The sequence below is a fragment of the Lethenteron reissneri genome, chromosome 17 (genome assembly GCF_015708825.2).
Source record: "Lethenteron reissneri isolate LAM-NWPU_2019-01 chromosome 17, ASM1570882v1, whole genome shotgun sequence".
In the NCBI taxonomy this organism is placed as follows: domain Eukaryota; kingdom Metazoa; phylum Chordata; class Hyperoartia; order Petromyzontiformes; family Petromyzontidae; genus Lethenteron; species Lethenteron reissneri.
This window is the reverse complement of record NC_083795.1, coordinates 11425164-11447912: the sequence shown is the minus strand read 5'-3', so window position 1 is coordinate 11447912 and position 22749 is coordinate 11425164. Positions and strand designations below refer to the sequence as shown.

Sequence of the window (22749 nt, the reverse complement as noted above, 5' to 3'; positions counted from 1 at the left end):
TACAAAAAAACAAATCTAAAGTGATCGCTCACCTTTAAAAGGGGGAAAAAATACCCCCGCTCTGTGACGTCACCGTTCGTCATATTTCACCGATGGTGACAGTCACGTGGACAGAATCCAAGAAAAAACGCGGACTCCTTCGTAAATTGTGGCGGTTTAATGCTCCGCGAAGTGCCCATTAAGAAAACATGTGGTTACCTCCACAATACACACACACACGCGCAGGCGCGCACACACAGACAGACACATTTACACGCTCCTAGGGACTCGTGACCCAAAATGTGCAATAATTTAGGGCGGCATTGAAGGCAACTCGGCCCTCCGGTTATGTTTTTGGCAATATTCCTTTGGCACGCGCGCGAGCGACGCGCCGCGCCTTCCAATGCGAAAATAAATTAGCGGCGCGTCACGCGATAATTCATTAATCTCGAACGCCGACGTGCGATATCTTGCGTGCCGTTTGTTTAGCGAACGGAACACCCATTGAGTGCTTGACCGCTCGACGCGCGCACCGCGGTAAATATATCCCCCGACGGTGAGGCTATTGAGTGCGCAGGCGGTGCAACTGCACCGAGGCGCACAGGCCAGAAGGGGACCAGGTGGCAGGCTACGAAGAGAGGGGGGGGGGAGGGGGGCAATTTTCATCGCTGGCACCAGCGCCGATGCTAACCGAGCGACGCCACTGCCACTCGCACGGCAAAGGCGAACACTAAATATTGACACGATAGATTAACTGTGAAAATATTTAACTTGGTGTATACAGCATATGTGAGAGTGGTGGGGGTGGGGGTGGGAGCTTTGGCGCAATGATTGACACACGAGGCGATGAACCCAGCGACCTGAGTTCAGTTCCGTGGCCACTGCTAACCCCGCCGATTGGCGAGCGATATCCATAACAAGCCCTAGAAACTCCCCCCTTCCCCCTGCCCCCACCCCCGTGACCACTGTGGTGAAGTATGGTCAAACCACTCCTCGTGACCAGTGTGGTGAAGTATGGTCAAACCACTCCTCGTGACCAGTGTGGTGAAGCATGGTCAAACCACTCCTCGTGACCAACACGACACGGCGTGGATTTCATTCACCCATCAGTGGATTTGACAAGTGGCTGTGTGTATCGTTGTAATTTATTATTAGATGTGTACGCAGCATCCTCTTGGATTTGCAAAACACGCGGTGACGTTGGGGACCTCTTTCCTCCAGGAATAATTGGCATCACACACGATGTTGCGGCAGCTTATAGCCACTTCATGGAAACATTCCTGACAGTAATTACGTTTTTGCACCGTTGTGACGAGAAAAGTAAACTCTCATTTCTGCATCTCGAGTATGATGATGATGAAGATAAAAGCACAATAAATTCCTACTATTTTCCATCCGCCGAAAATAAACTTTTGAGTTCTTTCGAGACAATTTTTTTCTGGTTATTGTATGAACATACAGCAGACGCGCGCGCGCGCACGGTAGTCCAGAAATAGAATGACGCTACAATGCGCATTCCTCTGCAATGCGAGTCTGAAGTTAACTACTCACCTAAGGCCATGCGAGGCCTACTTCCCGTCACACTGCACAACCGCAGCGGCTCGGTACATGCTGCGTGTACACCACTCGACGCTTCACGTTGGCATTGGCGTTATTTTGTGTGTGTGTGTGTCAAAAAGAAGTTTAACGTGTACTGTACGTACGTATGTTGAACTTCTTTCGCACCGTACGTAGCCAACCGTGCTAATCGGAGCTGCGGGGGGAGGACAACAAGCTAAACACAAACAGCTGTTCTAACGGAATGAGTTTACAATCTATATTTTAAAGTTCACGGCTCCATTGGCTTCCTAATATCGGAAGGGAGAGGGTTCCAGTACGGCCGCAGAAGCGCATCTGAAAGCGCGTGATGCTGTGGCCGTTTTTGTTCGACGGTTAGCCAGAAGCCGCTGCGAGGATGACCGGAGTTCGGGTGATGGTTTATTCTCCTTGACGAGATCAGCGACGTATTGTGGTTCATTTGCGGCAAGAAATACAAAAGAAAAAAATCCCCCGTATAGCCTTCACATACTATTGTGGCAAGTGCTGTTAGCGAGCACCTATGAAGGCCGGCACGACACACGAGGGGGTGGGTGGCCAGCGCCACACCCGGCCGCCTTTGTCTCCCCAGTGGCAATGTTTACACACCGTACCAGGTACTCATTTGAGGCCGAGTCGACCTAGGGGAGGCCCAGGACCGGTTAGGATAATCGTCACCGGTGTTGGCCGTGAGCGGCAATCGAACTCGGGTCGCCAGGTTCGTAGCAAGAAATGCATTCGTACTCATACATCGAGTTACATCGAGTGAGAGGCTATGCTTCATCAGTGCCGTTGACAAAGTGTGTGTGTGTGTGTGTTTTAGTCTGCACAGTGTTGTACTTTGTGTGCACCCGAAACAGCTGCCGGGTCTGCATTTATGTGGCCAGCGCCGCTTTGTTCAACGTGCCCCTCTGACGTTAAGTAAACGTCCGCTCCTGCTTAATCAATCGATGTGTGGTCCCCTTTATTTAATCAGGTGAGAACCCATCGAAATTTGACACACTCTGCATCTTCCACTCGGAGAGAAAAGAAACCGCGATGACGTTTGACAGAATTGAATGCATCCCGATGCGTTGACCTGTCATCGTCGTTGTCATCATCGGCCATGATCAGTCTACTGCTGGATGAAGGCCTTCTCAAGTCGCACCTATCCCTCACGGTTCGGCGATGCAACAATCCACACGAGCCGATCTCAGCTTCATATCCACGGCGGACGTCACCTTAGACCGGTTTATTCCTTTGACTGTCGCTCAGTATTTATTTTCGCCATTATCCCTTCCAGCCGTGACATGTCCTGCCCAAGCCCAATTACTTATCTTACCAGTCAAAATAATGTCTTTGGCCTTCGAATGTTCTCTAATCCACGTGTCCTTCTTTCTGTCTCTGAGTGCAATCCCAAGAATGCATCTCTCCTTGCTTCTGTTGACCTGTACATAGAAAAATGTACGTTAACGTTTGTGCATAATGATTTTCTAACAACAAAAGTGAACACTAACACCTTTGCTTTTGTTGGTATCCTGGAGTTTAGCGGACGTTATTTAAATTTAAGCATACATATTATGTATATGTATTCATGCTCAAGAATACAAGATGTGTACGTCACGATTAGTCGAGCGGCAAGTCGCGTGAGGTGGGGAGAAGTGTGGGTACTCGCGCGCCTTCCCAAGATTTCCGACCAGTGTGGAAGAGTAGGCCAAAATCATCTCGAGAAGGGAGGGCTCCTCGCGCACTCCCCATGACAACAGCACCTTACAGCCGCAGTGGTGTGAGCAAACAATTGCAGGGCTGCACCTTCACCGTTTTACATTTCATCTACATTCATGCCAGAGCTTGACAGCCTTTAAATTCAAAACACATATCCGCTCCGTTGTACCGTAAATGTGAGGCCGATATTAATCAGAGCCCACGGTGAAGTTATTATAATGGGCTCTAAACGGGGTCGTCGTTGGGTCAGACATGCCACCACGTGGCTTTGTGAGTGTAAATTAGGCCGTGAACGGTGAGGCCACACAGGTGGGTGTTTACCCGCGTTGTGGTTTTTAAATACGGCAAGTCCTCGACTACCGAGTGGTGTTCGTGCAACGAATCTTTCCTGTAACGCGGTTCTTCCGTGAGGAAGCGCGGAATGCTCACAAGTTACAACGTGGAATGCGCCGGCTCGTCATAGTTTCTGAGCGGTCAACGACAAACTACTTTCTTGAGCTGCACGGCTGAGTAGTATGATACAGGACGTATGTATGTATGTTGAACTGCTTTCCTACCATACATAGGCGACTACGCTGGAGGTGCGGAATGATATGGCAATGCAGCGGCGTTATTTGTCCGACCGTCTCACCGTGTGTGCGTGCGTCGTATCTCGCAGAGTTTTACCTTTATGTTATTTATGGAGAAATTCATCTTCTTGGTTCTTTCGGTAAAGTCACATAGAAGGGAAATAATAAAATAATAAAAATAAAACATAATAAAAGAATATAATAAAATAAGAATATTATAATATATAATTATTTTTATTATTTTATTATTTACCTTCTACGTGACTTTACCGAAAGAACCAAGAAGATGAATCCCTGCAGTCACGAAAGCTTTAAATCGAAATTTATGGAGAAATTGTTTTGCTTAGGGCGTTTTTCGCTCAACGCGACACTGTTCAGGAACGCATCTACCGCATTAAACGAGGAATTACTGTGCCCACGAGGATGCAAAGAAAGTTTGCGCGGGAGGAGCTGGCCTGTTACGCAGCTGTAACCGAGGGTTCCCAGGTCTCTGTTACATTGGGAAAATGAACGCAGAGAGTTGTAGACGCAACTAAAACATAAAGGAAAGCCACTGACTGGGTAATATTGCTCCAAGGTAAATACAGTTTGCGCGTTCTGCTGTGAGTCAGTTTGGCCTTCGCAGCGCTTTCACTCCTGGTACCGGGTCACTCAAGGGTTCTTTGTCACCAGAAATCACCAGAGGTCTACGGAATTGATGATGAGCTATGTGCAATTCAAATGACCTTTGGCTTAGGTCAAAAACATCAAAATATAACATTTGTCACCAAGCTAATTTTGCGGGGTGTTTTTTTGTTATATAAATGTTTAAACTCTCCTGCCATTCCTCTTCATGTTTGAGTTGACAGCTGAGGGAGTAGTGTTTGTGAAATGAAGAAAAATACGAGCAACATGAGGGGCTGGGGGGAGGGGGTGAGGTGGGGGGGGGGGGGGGAAAGCTGACTTAAACTGTAAAATTTCACAACCATTGTATTCGATTTACGACAATAATTGACGATCCTGTGTCTTGTTACAGATTTTACCACTTGGGTGCTGTTACACTGGTGAATGATGTATGACATGCGAGACAATTACATAAGAAATATAGAAGCCACAAGTATTTTATTTATGAGTGTAACTGCAGCTATTTATATATGAAATTGATTTTTTTTTTATTCTACTCATTCATATCGTAATGTAAAGTTCAGCTCACTCTCTGGGGAATCTAACATTGTTCAATTCCATATGTCTTTACATTAATTGTTTCGTAAACCCCTCTGGTGAGTCCTCATATTTTCACAAATTGCAGGCATGTTTCAAAAAAATATCCGGCGTAATTTTACGCGACATTCTTTGCGACATTCTACTTATCCTGTGTCATTTTGTTACCCGTATCAACAGTCGCAAAACGTGGATAGACCAATCGCGGAGTTAGATAACCTGGAGGTACCCGGGACATCGTGCACGCTCCGTAGAATGCACACACAGCGAATCGATGCCCTTTCAATCAGGCGAGATCCAATTGAGATGCATTATCTCTTCTGCTGGACAAACTTTGCAATCGCGGTTGTGTTTTTTTTTATATTGTCCGCGATTAGGGCCAAGATTTATACCAAATGATATCAGGTAATACATTTTGTTGATCACCAACTAGTTCACAGCCGATCGCGTTCTGAGTTAATCACAATGTCTCCCACAATGGCTGTGGCGGGAATTGAACTAATGGCTCCCCGCACACTGGCTTGGCGGTTGGCTCGTTGGGGCGAGAATCAGAATCAGAATGTGTATTGATACTGGAGGAATCCGATGAGCTATGAAGCTCTTTCTTCACAGATGTCCAGCAGGATCGGACGGGGCTCATGTGTGCAGCGGCATACCCAGCTGATCGATTTGTAGCATTCAAAATGTGCTTCTACCAAAGCGAACGCTAAATCGGAATGTCACTGGTTTTGGAAAACAATGACAGTAATTTTCGATTGAAAGCTTTCGTGACTGCAGGGATTCATCTTCTTGGTTCTTTCGGTAAAGTCACGTAGAATGGAAATAATAAAATAATAACAATTTTACTATAAAATTCTCACGACGTTTCGATTGCAACATAAACAATCATCATCAGGTGTGCTGTGGTTTTCACACCTGATGATGATTGCTTGTGTTGCAATCGAAACGGCGTCAGAATTTTTTTTTTCCTCTTCTACGTGACTTTACCGAAAGAACCAAAAATATGAATGACAGTAATTGTACATATTCTGGATTTGTATAACATTAAAACTATCTTAAATGACATCTACGTTCAATCACTATACATTTACACGTTTACAATGATGCAAAATCTCAAACGTAGTCTGACAAACAACTGCCACCTAATTGCCCTTGTGCCTTTCCCTGGGTGCGCCTCTGTGTGTATGATGTGTGTGTATTTGTGCGTGTGTGTGTGTATATATTTGTATGTGGGTGTGCGTATGGGTAGTGTAGCGGGTAGCGCACTACGCTACGAACCCAGCAACCCGAGTTCGGTTCCCGCTCATGGGCAACACCAGTGACGATTATCTGAACCTGTCCCGGGCCCCGCCTAGTTCGACTCAGCCTCAAATGAGTACCTGGTGCGGTGAGTAATCATCGCCACCGGGGAGACAAAGGCAGTCGGGTGTGGTGCTGGCCACCCACTCCCTAGTGCACCGTGCCGGCCTTCATAAGTGTTCGCTAACAGCACTTGCCCCAACAGTCTATTAAAAGTGATACAGGAGATCTTTGTCTTTGTGTGTACAGGTGGTTCTCTGCTATTGCGCTGCATACCAATCCATGCGCCTGGCTGTGTTGCCGTGGGCTCGGAGTCTCGCAGGGTCAGATGAAGGCCGCTCACCGCCGTGCGCTCGTGTTTTGTTGTTCACAGCGACCTCAATGGGAATAACATCACGCGCATCAGCAAGGCGGACTTCGGAGGGCTGCGCCAACTACGCGTTCTGTAAGAGCCCTCTCGCCCACCTACCGCTCGCGATACGAGATCGACCCCCCATTGTCGAATCCCACCCCCCCGATTGCAATTACCACCACCGAAGATTTTCATTTCCAACGGAAATATATTCTCCGGGTCACCGGCTAGAATGCTGTGTAGTAGGCACACGCGAATGTGAGCCGTAGCCATAGCAAGAAAGGTATACTGAATGTGGTGTGCAGGGCTTGAGAATATTTTCCAGGTCGATGGAGCGGGCACACGACTAATAGGCATGCAGACGGTAGTGACAGTCAAAGTGAGTAGGATAATGGACGTGGTTTGCCGGGTGTGTAAATGTTTTTCTGATCTCCGACCTAGACAAACAATATATATTTTTTAATCCTAATAATCTTCATATGTTTTGCCTTATACGTGTTTTTGTTGTATTCTGGGGGCCGCTGTCCTTCCGCCAGCGTTGCGCCAGATAGTGGAGAGTTGACCGCAGTTGTTTGCTGACTGTGAACCTGGCTATGGTAGTTCTCTAGCGTTGTGATGATAGTTTAAAATTGACCGCGGTCATTTATGAACCGTGAACCTCACGATGGCAGTTCTCTCTTCCACCGACCTGTCGTCTTCGCGCGGCTGATCCTTGTGGGTTTTTTTTCTCACCCGCCTGCTCGTTCACAGGCAACTGATGGAAAATCACATCGTCGCGATTGAACGCGGCGCCTTCCAGGACCTGAAGGAGCTCGAGCGACTGTGAGTACATCGCCCGAGAAAAAAATATTTCCGTGCCTGGCACACAACATCCAATGTACCTCTCGCTATGACTGTGACTACTAGCTACGAGCCACGTGACACCTGCTAGCGATCTTGAAAATATTCAGTGAACAATTAGGCCCCTGAAAGTTGTACTTGTTTTCCCTGATTATCATTAATATTATTAATTCGTGAAGGTAAATAATTCCCAGGCTAATGATTATAATTATTTGTTCCTACCAGCATGCATTCATTGCCCCCTACATGCAAGTCTGTTATTCATCCCTCTCTTATCTAACTTGTATATATATCTCTTGAAAAGGAATTTGGTTTAAGGTTAGTAACTGATATTCTTGGTTCTTTCGCTAAAGTCACGTAGAAGGGAAATAATGATGATGATTGCTTGTGTTGCAGTCTAAACGTCGTGAGAATTTTTATTGTTTTATATTCATATTATTTTATTATTTCCCTTCTACGTGACTTTACCGAAATAACCAAGATTATGAATCCCTGCAGTCACGAAAGCTTTAAATCAAGAGTTAGTAACTGAGTTAAGTTTGGACTAACTTCGGACCAAAGTCATTGTATGAAAACTTTAATTATGCTGCATTTATGTTGAACTAATTTCACACCGTACGTAGCAAACTGTGCAACATACAGTTCATGAAGAAGTTGGGCAACCAGTCTTCAAATAAATCATTTAGTGGAAAATGCACGGATATACGGTAATGCAAGGAAAGATTAGTCCATTTCAAAAATAAGAGGGAACACAAATATTTCTGAAAGGGGACCAATATTCGTGAATGTCAGTTCTGAGCGGGAATGCACATTCGTTCTCTCTGGAGCAATTATTCGGGTCTTCAAATAAATCATTTAGTGGAAAATGCACGGATATACGGTAATGCAAGGAAAGATTAGTCCATTTCAAAAATAAGAGGGAGCACAAATATTTCTGAAAGGGGACCAATATTCGTGAATGTCAGTTCTGAGCGGGAATGCACATTCGTTCTCTCTGGAGCAATTATTCGGGGAGAGGGGGGGGAAAGGGGGGCGGGGAACACACATAATCCCTGACACCTTCACGACAGCACGTGTGTTCTATTACTAGTGGCACACATGCTAAATGTACTTGTTATGCAAGTGTAGAAACACGCACACGACAATTGTCAGCACAGCAAGGGGTGTCCGCCGTTCTTTGTGCCGGTGCTCAACCCGAACTCCTGGAGTGGTCACGCGCGCGGAGCTCACTTTACAGGGCGGCTTTGCGTCGGCCCCGGCTCTTGGGCCGTCCCAACCCAATTTCAATTACCGGTGGTGCGGTGAGACCCACGGTCTGCGCCGACCGTCAGGGATGCAGGGACTAGACTGGCGTAGTTTCTTAATTGCAGCCACTCACGAAGCAGCATTTTCGTACGTGGGATATCTTTGGCAGATATTAAACTCCGTTGTGAGAATGTCGGGGTGTCATTTCTTTTTATGGATAATTTTTTTGTCCGCCAATTATGCGACACGCATTTGTTAGTTGAAGCTACTGGCTGGCTGGATGGCCCCTGCTAATGAAAGTCGACAAGCTCCGCTCTGTACACGCTGGAGTCCCGATTGACATTTGAATGAAATGGCTAAAAACCAATCGGTTAGGTGATTTGCAACATTGTTTGGCTTTGGAGAGACGATTTCAGAAAAATATATCTGATGAATTTGAATTTTCATCACTGTGACAACTTAGCCCTGAATCAACCCTTAGATGCTTCGTGCTACAAGAAGCAGTGCGCATGATAATTCCTGCAGTCACGAAAGCTTTAAGTCATGATAATTGGGTCTCGAGAGAAAAGTGCGGGTGCTGCCTTCTAATCTAATATTTCGATTTAAAGCTTTTGTGACTGGAGGGAATTCATCTTCTTGGTTCTTTCGGTAAAGTCACGTAGAATGGAAATAATAAAATAATAAAAATAAATCATAATTAAATAATTCTCACGACGTTTCGGCCACAACGCAAGCAGCCGTCCTCAGGTGAAGAACAGGTCTGTCAGAAAGACAACGTCTGAATGACAGACCTGTTCTTGAAATGTTTTATTTTTATTATTTAATTATTTCCATTCTACTTGACTTTACCGAAAGAACCAAGAAGACTAATCTAATATGTTACGCTAGCATGGAAGAGTAGGCCAAAAACACCCCCCAAATAGAGGCTGTATAGCTCCCTCTGGTGGAGGCATTTTCGTGAGCAGTGGTGTGAGCCAGTAGTGGCAGGGCTACACCTTTACCTACATCGAAGGTAGGGCGCGGGAGTGGTGGTGCAATGGTTCTCGCACTATGTTGTTAACTCGAGCGACCTGAATTCGTTTCCCAGCCGCGGCTAACATCAGTAGGTGGGTGACATCTAAACCAATCCTGGGTGTCTGTACCCCCTCCCCCACCTGCCTCGCAAACCCACTCTGACCGGCATGGTGAAGTATGGTCCAACAACTCCCATTACCGACACAGCACGGTGTGAGAACTTCATCCAGCTGGAAGTTATCTATTCTTTTTATTTTCTACACAGAGGGCTTAGATTGGAGCGGTGTCCGTGACGGTGTGTCGTCGAGCCCCTATTACCCTCTGAGCTGTCGTAAACGGACTCTGCTGGGGGCTCCGCTTGGGCTGTGCGCTTTGCCGCACGACGAGCGGTGAGCAGAGCGGCGGTGGTGGCCGCGTAGTCACAAAGCTGTGCCGCGCAGGCTGTCATTAACCCTGAGCCGCAATTTCCTCCGTTATAATTTAGCCTTTGCAATTAAGCCGCTCTTGTGCCCTCTATGATACGCGTAAATTTTTTTTTTATTGTGGTTAGTCATGCTAGTTTGCGATTGGGCAAGAAGAACATTTTTACCTGATTTTTATAATTTATTTATTCCGTCCCTTAATTTAATCCCGATTGTTTTTCTACGGTGGATGTATACATTTGTCTCGGAGATGCCAGTGGAATCGCTGAAGGCAATGTTTCTCAACGCCAGTCCTCACAGACAAACCTTACACCACAATCCACCTTCTTAGCTTCACCAATATTGCCTACCCACATGTAATTTAGCGTGGGTGGGTCACGATTGAACCGACTGCCGTTGAGAAACGCTGGCTCAGAAGTTCCGCGGGCTGCTCTCGCACCGAGGTCCTGTATTCACCTCCTCCATTCCCTGTGGCCCAAACGGCCATTAAATACACAGGGCACCATGCCCACGGGGCCGCGTCGCAGCTCAGCGGCAATATCCTGGGGTCAAGCTGCGCAAAGACCCAAAACAATGGCAAGACGGATTTGCCGTTGACACTGCTTGAGGTGGCCTGTGAGGAGAGTAATTATGCCGCACGGTTGCCCAAATCTACGTCACGTGACCAAGATGTGACCCGGAATTAAATAATTATCCGAACAATTATGGGGAAGGAAATATCTCACCAAGATGATGATGATGATCATCATGCTTCTCAAAACGTTCATCTCCGGACGTTTTGACAGCCAATCGTGATACATTTTAATCCCTCTTCGTGCAGAGGGGCTTAGCCCGTGCAGCAGTCAGAGTGGCAACCGAGCGATATTTCTTTGCTGCAGGACAGGCGGATGCTTTGTTGGGGACCTCCTGAGCAGTTTACCCGAGGAAACTAGCACGTGGGCCGGCAGGATTTAAGCATCTTTCATGAGTTTGCCGTTGAAACATCTGGAGATGCAATTACTGTGGTTGGAGAAGCGTCATCGGCATCTTTGTGAGACCCATTATTGTTGAGACTCGAAGACGCAGCCCTGTCTGACATTCTGCAGCTGTCCACAAGTGTATATGATTCACATTAATTGTAAGCATAAATGTTGACTTGAAGCTTTCGTGACTGCAGGAATTCATATTCTTTGGGTCTTTCGGCAAAGATACGGAGATAGAACAATAAAATAATAAAAATTAAAATAAAGTGAATAAAAATATAAGAATTTCACTTCAATTTTATTCTTTCATTGTTCTATCGACATGACTTTACCGGAAAGACCCAAATAATATGTAAGCATATATGTTATTAGGTTATCATGTTCACATGAAAGTCACTGGTAAATAGATGTAAAAAATTGTATCCTTTCCAAACACTCAAGCTTAGAAGTACCGTATTGGCAGCATTAACATTGTCCATTCACATATGATACAATCCAATTGCGATTCATATAGCGTCTCAATGGAGCTATATCTTAAGACACTATTTGGAGAAGTGGGGCATGCGCATGACCACAGAGATGAGAGGGTGGTGCGTTATTGAAGCAAGTCGCGATTGGGAATCACACCGCACACACGGCTACGTAAGGCAACAAAGCCGCAGTGGCTTATAAATATCCACAAATCACGGAGCACTGAAACAAACGAATCTCCATTGAAAACTCGTTTCTTTAGAATTGCTTTTCGTTTTTTTGTTTGTTGTCCTTCCCCCGCACCTCCGATTATGTATGGTGCGAATTTTTTGACGTACAACAAAATAAAATCAGGCTTGACGATTACAGTTACTTGAATTGAACACTGAATGGATCTAGGTTATGGATTGAGGGTTGGTCTCCATGAGGGCCGATGCGCTGCCAATCGAACTGACGTCCTTGCCTACGTTGGATGTGGACGTTTTCTGTGGGTGCAACATCGGTGCCGGTAGATCGAGCGTCTCGAACTTGGCCAGGGCTCCGCCATCAACAATTTAACATTTTCGCTGGACGGGTTTTTGTTGTTGCAATTTCCAGAAATTGGTGTCAACAAATATAAACGTCACTCGCACTAGCCGCCCGTGGGATCTCCTGATGTCCGTCTGATGCGAGGACGCAGCGTCCGATTGTTTGCGGGGCACAAGCACGTTCCGTTTTTGTCACGGCGAGACAGAAGGGGGCTTTGACGAGCACAGCAAGGGCCCTCTTTTTTGGAACGTGGTTTTCGGTTCAGCGCTGCTCCACATTTTGCGGAAAAATTGGCGTGGCGTACCGATTTATCGTTGTTTTTGTTGCATGATTGTGAGCGCAAAAATAACAGCGGCAGAAGTTGATGCGACCACAGCGCTCATCCAAGTGGCTGCCGCTTCGAGTACCGCTGCCAAAGATTGTTAACGTCGCGATGACGCTTGGCCGTAGCCGCATCAGCAGAGTCAAAGTGATCTCCTGCTGCTCAAACGAACATTGAGGCATTGAGGCATTGGTGCTCATCTCCTATTTACAGCGGTGGAAGTTCCACATTCCTATGCCAGGGTGCGCGGATGATGGGCTGAGTCAACCCCTATCCAGGATTTGAAATTGCAACTCGATAATTGTGAGCCAGCTGCCTCCTAGGACGGGTCGCGTTAGGTATCAACACTTGGCATGTCGATGGGGGGCACGGGGGGCTGGCTGCAGTGCAGTGGTTAGCGCATCGCACTATGAACCTGACAAACTGGGTTTGATGACTAACTGTGGCTAAATTCGGTGGCGAGAGGTATTTTAAACCAATTCTGCATCACCCCCCTCCGCCCCACCCCCTTGGCTTCACCAACCCACACTGTTTAGCGTGGTTAAGTAAGTATGGTCTTGCAATCTCATTAATTGACATGGCGTAGGGGGATATCTTCATGCAGCAGTGTATTGACGAAGGATTGTAGTATCAACAAAGCTTTGTTGATATCTGAAGCACTCTTTATTGATATGATATTGTGACAGTTTTCATCATTTTGCAAAAAACCATGAGAGTACTTGACAAAGCAATAGCGAACCTGTGGATGTATTCCTCGATCGATTATATGAACTTGCAATGCACGCTCTTGGCAGAAGCACGCTCGATAGTACGCCTTGCTGCCGGGATGTTACCGTTGCACAAAGGTCAACAATTATGCTTCTTGAAATCTTCAAGAAAATGCATTGAATTTGACATAAAACAAATGCCACAGTCACACGATGAGAGGTCTAGTTTGTATTTGAGCGAAAAGTCAATTTCCTAAATCATCCGTGGCGTCGACATTTTATTTCCTGCACCATTTGTCTGCACACCAGTTAGGGTCGGTTAGTATTCTTTGCCAATAAAGGCTTATGTCTACAGCTTACTGGGCAATGCAAGACCACGTGACTTGGCGATAACATCACAGGAATAGGCAACGCATGTTGCAATAAGCAGAGCGCCGGCCAAGGCGTGGCATCAGTGCTATTTTACAACGGGTATTGTGTCATTAATCATGTGATTGTAAGTAACATTACTGGCCCCCTTTCTTCATCTGCCAGTGCATTGACAAAGGGTTGTAAAGTATTTATTTTGCATTGCATTTACCCATGAAAAGCCTCATTGAGTGCCGGTAGAGAACAACAATGGATTTTGCCGCCTTGCTCTCTACTAATAACATCGCTCCGCAGCAGCCAATAGCAACCTGTTTGTGCACGGTGGTCTCCCGTTTGCCCATCCATCCAAGCGTGAGCCAGGCTCAAAAGTCCTGCTTAGCTTCGGAGATAATTTGCACCTGCAGATATGTCGGGTGCGAGATGTGTCAACTACCTCGCCTAGTATACAGGAGGTCATAGGTTCAATCCCAACCTTGACGGCTGTATAATTTGGAGTTCTTATGTTTCTCTTCCCGTGGTTGCATGGAATTTTCTCCGGGTCCTCTGGTTTTTTCCCTGCACATTTAGAAACACGCGTTTAGAGTATTTGACTGCTATACATGTCCACGTGATAAGCGACTTCTTTGGGCTTTCATTTGTGGACAGGTCGCTTCTGAAAAAGAGCGACATAGCTCAATGGGCCTTACCTGGTAAAATAAACAATAGTTTACGTAGTTTAGTTTTCCTACGCAGTGCTCCGTTTTTATGCATTCTCGGCTGCTCATCTTGAATTGATGAACTGTTAAAGTTTCCTTTTTTTATATATATATACGTGCATAAAGTGAATTTTAACCGCGTTCAGTTTCCATAAATAGCGAATTTGTGGAGCAGGGGCTTCTGGGGAGTTGTGCTTTTTTTGTCACATTGTACTTCAAGACTGAGACTGCTTTTTTCCCACCTGACACGACCGGATGGTGGAGGGATTTCTAGTAAAAGAACCCATCAGGCTCGGCGTATTGGTGGTGTAACTGTGACGCAGATTGAATCGCCGGAGAGATGCTCGGATGAATCAACATCCATCGGCGGAGAGAGCGGAGCGTAATTAATCTCGCCGCCTCGCCTCGTTTCGCTGCCATTAGCAAACTTTCTTTTTTTTTAAGCACCTTGCCTCTGGGGATAAAATTAGCACAGCCGTTACAGCCTCGTTAACGTGTTGCTTAGAAGAGTGTGTGGGTTTTTAAAAAATAAATATACATATTAAAAAAATATGCAGGGCCTACCTTGGCTCCTCCCACCCTCAACCAGTATATATACAAATACTGTTTTCTTGGTATTTGTCTCACTTGATACAGCTATCGTGCTGTGACGGTTCCACCTGAAGACGGAAGCTAGTGTTGCATCCGAAACGTCGTGATTTTTATTTTTTTATTTTATTTTTATTTTACTTTAATTATTTTAAATTTTTTACCTACGTGACTTTACCGAAAAAACCTAAGAATATGAATCCTTGCAGTCACGAAAGCTTCAAATCTAGAGTTACCGTGCTTGTTTTTTACTTGCGTGTTTTTTTTGTGAAACCTCCACAAGCAAATTTGACCGTTTATAGACAAACCTATTTATTATCTGTGTCGATTTGGGTATGGAATTGACCAAACATCCCAGTGCAGGACCTTCTTTAGAGGAGACGTTTAGCACTCATTGCGGGCGGGGGGGGTCTTGGGGTTGTATCGCACACCCACGTGGACAGCAAAGCTGTGAGGATGAGGCCCTTGCCACGTCCTGCGCTTCACGTTTGGTTATTTGACCAGAGGTCACCACACCGCTAAGTGTGGATTTGGTGGAGGCGTGGAGCGTATACGTGGGAGCATAGAAGTACTGTACAGCAATGGATTTCGCGACACCGTAAAAAGGACGCTTATTTATTTTGAACTAGGTACTGTAATGTATTCTATGTAGAGTATGGATGTGTGTGTGTGTATGTGGGGAGCGGTAGTGCGGCGGTTAGCGTGCTGCTCGAGTCTCCAGGTTCGATTCCCGCTCATAGCCACTACCAGTGACGATTATCTGAACCGGTCCTGGGCCTCTCCTAGGTCGACGCAGCCTCAAATGAGTACCTGGTGCGATGTGTAAAAACATCGCCACTGGGGAGACAAAGGCGGTCGGGCGTGGTGCTGGCCACCCACCCCCTCGTGTGCCGTGCCGGTCTTTATAGGTGCTCGCTAAGAACACTTGCCCCTACAGTCTGTTAAGGCTATACGGGGGATTTTTGTTTTTATATGTGCACTTGAAATATATAAACTTGTAGCAGTTTGTTAATCTGCTACTAAATAAAGCCCTCCCAACGCCATTCCGCTCATGGGGTTTGCGTGACTGTCCTTTGTATAAATACACACACACTATGTTCTTGTGTTGTATCTAGATCGTAATTGTCTCAGATTTTGACGTCTTGATATTTTTAGGCGCCACGTGTAAGAGGGGGGAGGATGCCGCCTTTTGTGACAACTTGTGCTGCACCCACCACGGCTCCATTTGTCCTCACACGTGTGTTGTTCTTCTTCTTGGTTCTTTCGGTAAAGTCACGTAGAATGCTTGCGTTGTGGCCGAAACGTCGTGAGAATTATTTTATTACGTTTTTATTTTTTTATTATTATTTTATTTCCATTCTACTTGACTTTACCGACAGAACCAAGAAGATGAATCCCTGCAGTCACGAAAGCTTCAAATCGAAATTTACGTATGTTGTTTTTCATCTCGATTCGAAGCTTTCGTGACTGCAGGGATTCATACCCTCTGGTTCTTTCGGTAAAGTCACGTGGGTAGAATTTTTTTTCATAAAAGAACACGACGTTTCGGTCGCAACACAAGCGTCCGTCATCAGGTGAGGTGTGTTGTTTCTCTCCGTGCCTTGCTTATGTTGACATGATTTCCCTCACGGGGCATCTTGAGGTGCACTTGAGTCTGGATGCTTTGCACGATTAAAAAAAGCGCACGACTTCTCTCCCCATCTCCCTTGTGGTGGTTGTTGTCGGCCAGGCGCTTGAACAGGAACCGCCTCCCTCTCCTCCCCGAGCTGCTCTTCCTGGGGACGCCGAAACTCGCCCGACTGTGAGTACAGCCGCCTTTATTCTTTCTCAACTCCCATTAGCACGGTTCACTACGTACGGCGCGAGAGAAGTTCAGCACGCGTACACGCACACACACCACCGCCATCGAGCGTCAGAGAGTGTGCAGGCAGTGCAACTGCGCCGTAGGTGCCTACAGGTCAAGAGGGGCCCAGGCACTGGGCTATGAAGAGGTATCGAGCGGAGGGGGGGGGGAGTATGATGCTCAAAACACCGCCCCCCCCATTTCATTCCTCATACCACCAGGGCCCAATGCCAACCCACGCTGCGACACTGCATTCAACACGGGGTGCGTCGGAGGTCACGTCCGTGACCAACTCCACGTCTGTCATCTGTTGAGCATCGCGCGCGGCATGCACAACGCCTCCTACGTGTCTCTCTCGAATTGCGCGCCAACCTCCGCCACGATGTCTCGTGGCGGACGCAAGCGTCGCGCCGTTTTAGCGCTCGCCGACCCAACGCGTTGGCAGCGACACCGCACCCGTGCCACCCCCCCCTCCTCCCCCCGCGCTCTTCAACTCGTGCCACCTCTCTGCCAAGCGCGCCCGCGGATTTACCGTCACGTCGCTCACGCCCGCCCGCCCGCCCGTCCGTCCGTGCGCACCTTCGCGCTCGTGAGGCTGGCGCAGTTTGCGTAGCGGAGCTCCAACTCCCTGCGGGATTCTCCATTGAAACTGTATTCCTGCCTCCGGGAGTCGGAAGTCTATTAAATCGGATTTAAAGGCGGCGGCGGCGGCGGTGGTGGTGGTGGCGGCTGGTTCGTGCAGGGAAGGAGGGCCCTCTCACCGGGCGAATCGTCTTGGCGAGGATTAAGAGCGAGGTGGTCGCCGGAGGGGGGTGATGGTCTGCGGCCTCAAACGATGCCATGCGGCAAGTTAACGCTTCCAATAGATCTGCGGGTAACTTGAAGGGTATTTTTAGCTTATCGGGCCGTTGGGCTGTTTGCTCACCAATCCATCTCCCGCTATCTGATAGGCCCATCTCGAGCCAAAGAGGCCATTGGACAGGCTTGGCAAACATGCAACCCAATGCCAATGCTGATAAGAAGTGCCAGGTGATGCAGATAAGATTTGGGGTAGGGGTGTGGGTGGAATGCACTTGTGGCAGCTGATTTTGGAAATATAAATAAACGAGAAAATAAAGTGTCAAAAAAAGAGAGAACGTGCTAAAAAGAATTGGACCCGCACATTGATTAAAAACAAAAACATCGCCGCTACGCTTAGATTATTCGCATACATTTTTAACGCGATCTATTAATAAATCATTGAGGGAATGGTGTGGTGGTGGTGGTGTGAAACAAATTCATTACCATTATAAAAGGGCATCTGGTATGGGAGGATTTCAAATTAGCGAGGGAGAAAAAAATAATCTGCCGCGTGAACAATAATTACGTGAAGCAGTGCGCCGGAATAAGTGCGGTTTGCTTTTTTTGTGTTCGTGCATGTGCAGGCCCGGTGCACGTGCGTGCCCATTAAAAACCCTCGCACGTGCAGCGGCGCGCGCGCACACACGCACGGTCATTCGCGTTCTCTCCCCTCCCGAGATTACAGTTCAGCGATGAGGTCATCGGACGTCTCGCTGTCTCGCTGGGCGCATCTCAAATATCGATGACTCTCGCGCATTTCCCACGAGCCTTGTGGCCCCTTCCCTTCCGAAGCTGCCGTCTCGCGCGCGTGCCGCGACCTCTCTCCTGAGAGCGCGGCCACCGCCACTGCCACCGCCACTCTCTCTCTCCCCCCCCCCGCCCCGGTCCCAGAGTTGGCCATCATCGCAAGTAGCGCCGCCATGACGACGACGACGATGATGATGATGAGACACAGCCTCATTAACCTCTCCGTGGGAAATTGCTTGGGGGCAGGTGCTGCTCTGACCTCCCGGAAGCTCCCTCGCGTAGTCATCCCAGGTGGGGGGGGGGCATCTCAGGGCGAAGGCGCATCTGTGCAAATGTATAGATTTTTGCACGCAGGATGGAACACTACATTTTTTTCCCTTAATTTAACCTTAACGTGTCAAGCTCTGTTCTGTTGGGAGATGTGTGTATTTTTTGCACGTGTGGGTGTAAGTGTGAATTTGTGTGCTATTATTAGTGGCGACTATTTGAACCGGTCCTGGGCTTCCCACGAATTTGACTCAGCCTTAAATGAGTAATTGGTGCGGTGTGTACCCAACAGTGTTGGGGAGATAAAGGTGGCCAGGTGTGTTGCTCGTGGTCTCGTATATACATTTTGCTTAACCAGTTAGCCCACGCATTAGCATATTGTTGGAATACATTTTTGTAAACAATCAATTCTCAATCGATGATCCTATGCATGCATTGTGAGCATAAGAACCTATTTTATCCAATGAATCAATGCTTCGTTACACTCCTCGTAATCGGCAATAATCATCATCAGCCATGGTTAATCCACTGCTGGATGAAGGCCACCCCAAGCCATCGCCATCCCCCAGGGTCTTACAATCAAAACCCACCCAACACCTGCACATCATAAACTTTCAACTTATTTTTTTTTATTTTACCAGGTAAGGCCCATTGTGCTCTACAGCTCTTTTTCAGAAGCGACCTGGCCAACAGTGGTAGCTCAACGAAGTGGCATAACGTGCGGGAAATTATAGCAGCCAAAAACTGGAGGACCCGGAGAAAAATCCACACAACCACGGGAAGAACATGCAAACTCCAAATACACAGGCGTCAGAGTCCAGATGAAACCCACGACCTCCTTCATACCAGGCGAGGGAGAGAACATCTCGCCACCGCGGCGTTTCCGCCACCAGCTTCCGCTCCGTTGTTAGTCCTGGCCACGGTAATTGGCGAAACGCGTGCGAAATATCCGTTTAAGCGAGCGGGCGCGTGACGGTACGTACCTGCGCAAGTCACTTTGTTTTTATAACGGTGACACAACTCCCACGATTATTTGTCAAAGAGAGAGTGTGGGGGGGGGGGGGAGGTCTTAACAAACAGGCCTTGAGTTGCCCATAATTGGAGGGGGGGCAGGCTAGGGCGATCGGGCGTCCGGGGCGCTCGCGAAGAGAAGAGGAGGAGGAGGTGGCATCGTTATTTCGCGCTCGCGACAAAAGCTCGGCATGGGTGCCACGGCTCGTTCTCCCGCAACGGGGAGGGGAGGGCCCGCCGCCTGCCCGCTGCTGTGCGCCGCCGCCGCGCTGTGCCGGGCCTGACGTGCCGATTAGGGGCCCCGCTCGCCGCCTGAGCGGCTTGTAACGAGACGTGAAACTGACAGCCGCTTCGATGTACTGGCATTTGTATCCCTATCGGATGTCGCTCTCTCTGCTTGAGTTGCCACCCACCCCCCCTCCCACTCCACACACTCGTTCACCACACCGACCCTGCCAACCCACGTTCCTCCCGTTCACACTTTGCCAAATTACTATTCCTGGGGACATGGACATGCTCACATGAATATATACACATGCTTGAAAGGAGAGGCGCTTACCCTATATTTACCTGAGCGCTATGTTTGAGGCTGACTTTTGCGCAGAACGCCACATATATATGTATCTATTCGGTGTCTGGGGCACATAGTTGTTATATGCTGATGTATTATCATCATCATCATAGGCCACGATTAATCCGCTGCTAGGTAAAGAGCCTTTCGCCAAGTCGTCGCCATCTCTTGCAGTCGAGTGGCGTAAAAGGTTCAACAAATGTCCCCCCCCCCCGCCCCCGATGTGGTTGTAACGATGTGAAAGTAAAAGTGTCCAACTCAACTTCTTCTTGGTTGAAGCTGTGGACGAGACGAGACGGCCTCACCAGGTTTTACAGTTCTCCGTGTTTTGAACGACGCGGGTATAAATTCTCTCGCGGGTGATCGAGTTGCCGCCGTCAACTGAGATGTGGAGCACGGGGGGACGGCGACAACCGCCGGGAAGAGTATCACAGGTCATAGGGGGGGGGGGGTGGTGGTTGGCGAGGGGGTTGAGTGGGGGGGGGGCTATGTCCGGTGACATTTGTGGAAGTAGCTAACGAGAGTGTGACGGCCGCCGATCTAATTTCGATCCGTGCTTCTTCCAGCGCTGAGATTCAAGCGCGGCTTGAGCAGATCCGCGTGCTTGGTTTTCGCCCCTAAATTAAAGGGGACGATGCCGCCGCTGCTGCTGCTGCTGCCGCTGTAGCCATGGGTCATTTTATAGCAGTTGGCTGCCATTTGGAACACATGGGGGCCCTCTAAAAGTGTCACGCTTTGGTGGCTGCCTTTCGCTTTGCGCAGGCGTGCATGCACAAGGGGTGTGTGAGCGGTAACGGAACGAGCGTGCTCTGGGAGTATTTGTGGAGGTGCCCATTGCCCGGGCTTGCTCACGGACCTGCACGCGCATGTCGCTCGAGCTGTGTGTGCGTGTGTGTGCGTGTGTGCGCGTGTGTGTGTGTGCGTGTGCGTGTGTGCGCGCGCGCGTGTGTGTACGTGTGTAGTGGTTAACGCGCTGCCCTACGAACCCGGCGACTCAAATTCGATTCCCGCTTGCGGCCAACACCAGCGACGATTTGTTTAACTGGTCCTAGGCCACCCCTAGGTCGACTCAGCCTCAAATGAGTACCTGGAGTGATGTGTAAACATCGCTACTAGGGGACAAAGGGAGCCGGACATGGTCTTGGCCGTCCACTCGCTCGTGTGCCGTGCCGGCCTTCGTAGGTGCTCGCTAACAGCACTTGCCCCGACGGTATGTTAAGGCTATACGGGAGAATCTTTGTCTTTGTGCACGCATTTTTTCGGTGGCGATGGCACAGCGATTAGCACACAACGTTAAGGTCTTGGAGGCCTGGGTTCAATTGCTGTCCATCGCATTGCATCATTAACAAACTACACCTGTCCTAGGCCTACCCCGAGGTCAACTTTAGGCTCATCACGAGTCCCTGAAACATTGTGTAAACAACAGCACTGGGAAGACAAATGTGACGTGGTATGGTACCTTGGCAACCCGGAATGTATATCCACACTTGGCGCGCCACATCGACTATTACCTCCCGCTCTGGGGGGAGCTGCTCGTCACGTGCCATCTACTCCAATCTACCAGCGACACAAGCAATAATATTCTGTGAGAAATAAAGATCTGGCCCTCTATTAAACAACGCTAATCCTGGTCATTGTGCATATCTCTGTGTGGAACGAGCCGCTATATGAAAGTGGTTGGCTGATGCGCTGTCTGTTGAGGGAGTGCGAAGGGTGATCCAGAGCTTGAAACAAGGTGAAGGAGTGCAGGGCAACTAGAATGCAGAAAGTTAGCAGAGTGAGGAGCACAGTTGGTGCATCTGCCAGTCATCACAGTCAGTCATCCCATGGCACCTGGGTCTGTTCCATGTCGTCCTGCCAGTGGGAACTTCCGACACTTTACGTGGCCTCAAATTGCACCTAGCCTGGCACAAGAAGCGCGCTGACGTCACCGCCACTTAGTGGTGAGCGGCGGTGGTTGTTTTTGAATGTGTGTGTGTGTCGTATGACATTGGAAGCGGTGTGAGGCCGCGTGATGAACGTGTGCCTCCCCCGTCGTCACCCGATACCGCTTCTCTTCCTGTATCCGTCTCGGTTGCATCGCACCCGCTTCACCTCGGCATCCGGATTTTTTAAAAATCGCAGCGGGGGATCGCGCCAGCTTTGCACTTCAAAAACCTCTGGGAAGGCTCGGCATTAACAAATACGCGCGGGCCGATACCGATTTTACAACATAAATATTTAACAGTGATCATTGGTTCATTGACCCCGCGCAACTGCTGCTAACCGCTTCAAACGACGTCCGATGGCGGTTTTTGCAGCCAACCGAAAACCAAAATAGACTTTAAGACTGCAAAAGCTCTGCATGCCTTGCAAAATGCAACCGCATATTCACTCGTGTCCCACGGCAGTGAGAGGGGCACCACCGTGGCAAGATGTTAACTACCTTGCCTGGTATGCAGGAGGTCGTGGGTTTGATCCCGACCCTGGCGCCTGCTGCTGTATATTTGGATTTTGGATGTACTCCCTGTGGTTGCGTGGATTTTCTCTATGTCCTCCGGTTTTTCCATTCCACATTTAGAGCCAACACACGTTTAGAGTGTTTGGCTGCTCTAAATTTCCACACCATAAGCCACTTCGTTGAGCTATC

At 48.3% G+C, this 22749-nt stretch overlaps 1 protein-coding gene across 1 annotated transcript in view; it reads left to right on the top strand.

Moving 5' to 3' along the window:
* LOC133343488 (slit homolog 2 protein-like) overlaps positions 1-22749 on the top strand; it is a 187947-nt gene that overhangs the window by 6302 nt on the left and 158896 nt on the right. Inside the window, 3 exon segments of the mRNA XM_061553143.1 lie at positions 6700-6771; positions 7429-7500; positions 16571-16642. Coding sequence (XP_061409127.1) covers positions 6700-6771; positions 7429-7500; positions 16571-16642 — 216 coding nt within the window.